This window comes from Ambystoma mexicanum, chromosome 7p (genome assembly GCF_040938575.1).
Source record: "Ambystoma mexicanum isolate Mex_15411 chromosome 7p, UKY_AmexF1_1, whole genome shotgun sequence".
NCBI classification, from domain to species: Eukaryota; Metazoa; Chordata; class Amphibia; order Caudata; family Ambystomatidae; genus Ambystoma; species Ambystoma mexicanum.
In genome coordinates this window covers 663,066,031-663,072,030 of record NC_090939.1, presented here as the reverse complement: position 1 = coordinate 663,072,030, position 6,000 = coordinate 663,066,031, and the positions used below count along the sequence as shown (strand labels likewise).

Sequence of the window (6,000 nt, the reverse complement as noted above, 5' to 3'; positions counted from 1 at the left end):
GATTCGTGGCCTGCCATATTCAGTGACCTTTCAAAGATAGGAACACAAGTTAGTGGAAAACATGTGCACATTCGCTATAGAGTTGCAATTGTGGCCCAATAATATATGTACAGATTGCTTACATGTATGTGCATATAAGGGATCGTGGTCCAACTCTAGTAACCTGGTTCACTTTCCCTTAGTAATCAAAAAAGCACTTTATTAAATTGTGGTGAAAACAGCGGTGTCCCAATTGATCAGATCTGGATAAAATAAACCTATCTAAAATAACGAAGCAATACAAAAACCACAGACAACGCAACAGTTGTGATGAGAGTGAAGTTGGAGGATCTTGATAAAACCCTTGAGAAACATTGCCTTTGAAATATTACAAGGTCATATCCATTGCTGCAAGCAATACACATGCCTTTAATGGTGTGTCACAGTGTGGGCTTAATAGCTAATCAGATTGCAAACACTGAAGTGCTGAAACATATGACATTGGCCGTATTTTGCTTGCTCAAAAGCAGAATAGATTTACAGTAAAGATTTGAAAACTGAACCCTTAAGGGAAGTATAAACAAATGACAATTTTGAGGTCCAGAAAAATTGAAAAAAAATGTCAAGCCAGCAGGCGTCATTTTCTTTTTATTTAAGGAAAAAATGTGGGAAAAACAGAATTTCCATAATACATAAGTTAGATAGCACTGCAACAAATAAAACATAAAAAAAGGTAAAGGCTGGACCTGTTTACATGTCACCAGTCTGCTTTGCAGACCTATAGTTAGTAACTTTAATGCAGTTTGTCATTTCATCATCTTATCAGCAGTGTGTTGGATTATTAATCACAAAATGTATATTACTGATATTAATATGAAAACCAAAATAGAACACAAATCACTTTTTAAAACCCATAAATATGTAATGCGCATTAGTGTAACAAAATTTCTGTAAACATTTTTCCAACATATGTGCATAAGATAAAAAAAACAACACTGCAGTCATACAGTTAGGGTTACTTCAACTTAAAAATACAGAAAATAATAACTAAACCTAGAAACAGATCTCCCTTACAAAAGCATGGTTCTGAAAGAAGTAATTACTTAATGTATAGTGGTTTTCTGTAATACTGTTCTCATTTGTAGTTTTGACACATTGGCACTTCTGCAGATGGGAACAGTTATTGGTCAGTGAAGAGGTTGGCAAGCACTCTTGTCCTGCTCCACCAACAGACCTGAACCTCTGAAAAACGAGGCCATTCCTAAACCATGTAATACGCCCTTGCTTCCAAACCAGTCAGAAAAGGGCTAGATTTCAGCCTATCGATGCACCGAAAGTCTTAAAGAATTCAACTTCGTAGGAATTAATATGAAACGGCTTTATAAAGAAAGGATGTCGTAGGGGGGTGGGAGGGGCAACTATACTTCTCGTTAGACAAGATATATATTATGATCTTTTATGTCCAGCACAAGCAACTCTATGCAAATGTGCATCCACATTGGAGTTCTGTGTTATTGGAAAGTAACAATTTCAGTACAAATAAAGTTTCAAAGTACTTTTAAAGCATATTTGTAAGGCTTTCCCAAGTTGTAGATCTTTTATTTAAGTTTGTGTCTAAGCAAAAGTGTGCCTACACAAATCCTTGCTAAAACAAATCAAATGTTTTAAACACTTGTGTAATTAAACCCATAAGAGTAATTTGCAGTACTAAAGAAATGGATACCCCTAGCCAATTTTTTTCAACCCGCCCCACCCCGCCTCACCGCCCTGCACAGTTTTTGCATTTAAAGAAATGTCCTTTTGGCAATCAAGTATCCATTCAGAAAATTGTCAATTTGATTGAATTCAAAACCGGGGAAAGGTCAATTTCATGCCATGGACATTCGGGAGCAGAAAACCAAGTCTGTACGAGAGAATAAGAGAACGAGATAGAAATGGACACTGTTCACAAAATGAACAGCTTAAGGCAGCTGTCAACAAAGTACCCCACAAAAAATGGCTGACTCTTCAAGACAATGTGCATTATTACATCACCAATAGATTATACACTCAAGGAGTCTCAAGTAATTAACATGTAGCCATTAAACAAAGGTATTATTGTTAAGACATTTATTACAAATGCCCAAACTTTTTCACAAAATTAAAAAAAAGGACCATTTCATTTACGTTTTTATAAAGTCAGACCTGGGATATCCCGTCTAAACACAAGTATGCTGTTTTTTTTTTAATGAATAAGCAGTATTAACTACATTCTTAAAATAGTTTTAGTGCATTGCATTCTTAAAAAGGAAATCCGCCTCGCCCACCTTCCCGCGAACATCCTACAACATTTGCAAGAACCGACCTAGTAGCATAGCGCCTGCCTTGTTGCTCAATCCAAATTTCTTAGAATGAAATTTCCATTTTTTTGTGTTTTTTTATTTCTGGCAAAACGTATCAATCTGCCACTGTTGATATTTTGGTAAGAAAAGGAGGAAAAAAACAGTTCCTTCCCCACTCATGTTCGCATTTTAAGTTCATCGTCTTGTCAATATCTTAAGGCCATTCCACCGTCACAGTGGTCACCCACTTTTCCTGCGCTGTAACAGTCGAGCGCTTCCATCCGGATGATTTGGTTTTAATTAAGATTAGACATTAGTGTTTCCAAGAAACATACAACAAAACCACCTCTTATTTTGTGTGTTAAAAACAATGAGGTAGGCACAAAAAAGAAAAAATACCAACAGGCTAGCCTGGATGTTTTCCCCCACTCACAAGTGCAGACTTTATTTTAAAACGATTGTTGCGCTTTCAGGTTTAAATAAAAATTAAACCATTGACTGAGGCAGTGTTAATACTGTCACAACAAATCCTGGATCTATACAGAATCCTTTTGAAGAGATTCAACAAACATTTTAATCGTCTGCATGTCTTTTAGGCAAAAACTGGTGCAACAGAAAAAAACAAAACAAAAAAAAACACAAAGGCCCAGAGATTTTGACCATGTATTAAAAAAATATACAAAAAGGACACCCACCCTCCCAAAAAATACCTTTCTCCCTCACTCAAAAAAATATGAGTTTTGCAAATCTCTTTCTTTCACATTTTATAAATATCAACTTCTTGACCTGCTCCTTCTGGTTTGTCCACATTATGCCACATCACAGTAGAGAAATGTCCACTGGGTATCCTGTTTAAACAGTACTCCAGATATTCTGCTTACTCCTGCGAGTGTGCTCGTGCACCACCTGCGCTTTCCATCTTCGCTTGCTTTTCCACTCCAATCAAAACATCAGCACGTTCAAGATAAGTTCCTTTGACGGACCGCATGCTTTCCCAAGCTTCCCCTGCTAACCATCAAGTGTCATTCACAGTCTAGAAAATTCCAGAGTTGAGGGGCGGAGGAAAAAACAAAAAAGAAAACCTGTTTTGCTTTGAGTGATTCCAAATCTAAAACATTTGTAGCACCTGACAGTCACATCTCGACAGCACCAGCTGCATTGCAGCCTGAACGATTAAAACCAAAACGAACAAGAAAGGATCCCCGATGGCCAGGTGCATCATTCCGTGAAGGGTAGCATCAGTGCGCAGGTTGCACTCCAGTTGCAAATATTCAAGTTATGAAGATCCTGAGGACTTCGATGTGCCCGCAGCTCCAAATGATATTTACCAACTTAGAAGAGAACTTCGTCCCAAGGTCATGAAATAAACCTGGCTGCTGCCCCCAGACCTTACAGAGGCGAAGAATACCTATAGTGGGAGAGAGAACATTGGTAAATCAAGTGCTCCATTCTGTACAACACATCACTAGACTCAATTCTCCAATTAACACCCATGCCCCCACCGCGTTATCACCATTCACACAAGAAAACAGATGATTTTCTTGTTCTGAGCGCACCATGGAAGGTTTGGGCAGAAATGCATTTCAATGCAGGAACTGGCTGTGCTTTGAACATTGGTAATTAGTATCTGCAAATGGTGTCTTTTCACCAACATGTATATTGGTTCAGTAAACGTTGAACCCACTCAGATTTCTGAGGTCAAAGTAGATGGATTTGGTGGCGGAAAAACACAGGAATGTATAACACATACTTTCCACAGACAAGTTACTAAAAACAATATTCAGAGCACATTCCTATTTAAAGCATGTTGTGGCTCATTGTTCCCACTTCTAAGCACTCCGACAATAGGCGTAATGACCCAATATCTTGGTACTCAAAAGAGGCGTTGATATGTGGGGGGGCCTCAGGGGGCTATAGCCCTGGGTCTTTCGGTTGTAGCCCCAGATAGAAGTTCAGGGCCTCCAACCAAACAGCTAGCTAGCCCATCCCCCCCACCTCCTCCCAACAGTCCCGACATTAGAGTAGTCCGGGATCTTTTCCAGACCTAGCCCTAGCAACACCCCTGGTACTGAATGTGTCTACTTCCAAAGAATGAGGGACAAACCTGACTTTTCCAGCGTCCAAATCAAGGCTCTCCATGGGTGAACAAAGACGTGTGCGCTTAACACGGGTGAAGTACAGTCCCCATAGGTGAACTCTAGCCCTCAATAGTCTGAGATTACAATGCCCGAAGAACCTGCAGATCAAATGCTCCTGCCAAGCAGTTAATGGCAGCCTGATGCACCGAGGGCACATGCTCGGCAGGTTTAATATTTCCTGCCATCATAAAAGAAAAATGCACAACTAGACGCTATTGTTTCCATGAAAAACTTCCCAGGTGTTCCCTTCTACACGGAACAGATGTGCACATAATGTACCAAAGCATTTTATCTGGTAATTGTATTGTGTTTATTGTTGCAAAAAGACACTTCACTCTATACTAATCTGTACTGATCCTTAATGCAAATGCATTTCTAAGTCGGCATCGGCCAAGCCTACAGAACCTCACAAACCACTCCCGTCATATTTAAAAAGTGATGTGAACTGACAATTGTTGGTGGTATTCTGCTTCCCAAGGAGGCAATACTGAAAAAGAAACCCACTGCACCCCTCGGGTGCCATCTGTTCACCAACTACCAACTTTTCAGTGACTTGCACATCAAGTAAACAACCGTAGTAGCGCTATGGCACCACAGAACCCTCTAGAACAACGTTTAACTATTATGCTCCAAAGCATATGGACACACCTATGTACGTTATGGAGATAATTGTTTTCTACCCTGCACCAACGGGATATATGTGTGGGTTTTGGGCAGACAGCTTACCCACCACCCGGCACCCACCCCCCACTCCGTAGCAGATACACACTATGATGGAATGGGACAACAACAAGTACACAGTGCGGATTTTGGAAGCTACCAACAATCACAAGGCCGTCTTACAGTGGAAAAGCTATATTGGCACAGTCATTTCTAAAGTCAAGTATGCAAATTCGCAATTTGTGAAGAGTGGATCAATCAGTTTAATACCCAGTGTTTATCTGACCTACACAGACAAGCTCCTGTGAATCGTTGGCCACCAAAGACAAATATTTAGCTTTTTACATTAAGACAATATGCATAAGGCACAAAACACTTCTGCCTGGGGCTAGACATGCATGAACACGAGGTTCACACTAAACATATTGTTACAACTATGTGGCAAAAATATATGAAGACTTTTCTCTAGGGCAAGCCCACTGATTATTTGAAGACACAAAGTTCTTAACAACGGTGCAGATACTGGTCGCCATCAGTACATAAACATCAGACATCTCATGTTTTTCTGCTGCAGAGGTACGTGTAAAAGGGCGCTGCAAAGAAAAAAGCTGTGCGAGGTAGCAGGCTCTTAATAGTAAATGCTATGTTCAGCCAAGCGAAAGAGTGCCAAGAAAACTGCTTAGGGACACTAATAATGTGATCGCCTGCCACCGCTACTAAACAACCAATTAGGCAGCTGCTGGAGACATTCAGGGTTTTGATTGGTGCTTATTCTGCAAGATTACTGGTGAATTAATATGAATCACAACCCACCAGAACAGCGTCAGAGTATCCTACTTAAACTGGAACATGGAGTATAATTTTCTTTGCAGGGACCACATTGGATTACTTATGGGGACCAT

General features: G+C 40.0%; 1 protein-coding gene across 4 annotated transcripts in view; it reads right to left on the bottom strand.

The window, feature by feature from the left end:
* Positions 1 to 610: 610 nt before the first annotated feature.
* MAP4K4 (mitogen-activated protein kinase kinase kinase kinase 4) overlaps positions 611 to 6,000 on the bottom strand; it is a 917,846-nt gene continuing 912,456 nt past the window's right edge. For all 4 annotated transcript variants that reach the window (XM_069636727.1, XM_069636728.1, XM_069636729.1 and 1 more), the window contains one exon: positions 611 to 3,708. In XM_069636727.1, the coding sequence (XP_069492828.1) occupies positions 3,625 to 3,708 (84 nt within the window). In that variant the 3' untranslated portion in view covers positions 611 to 3,624. The remainder of the gene's footprint in view (positions 3,709 to 6,000) is intronic.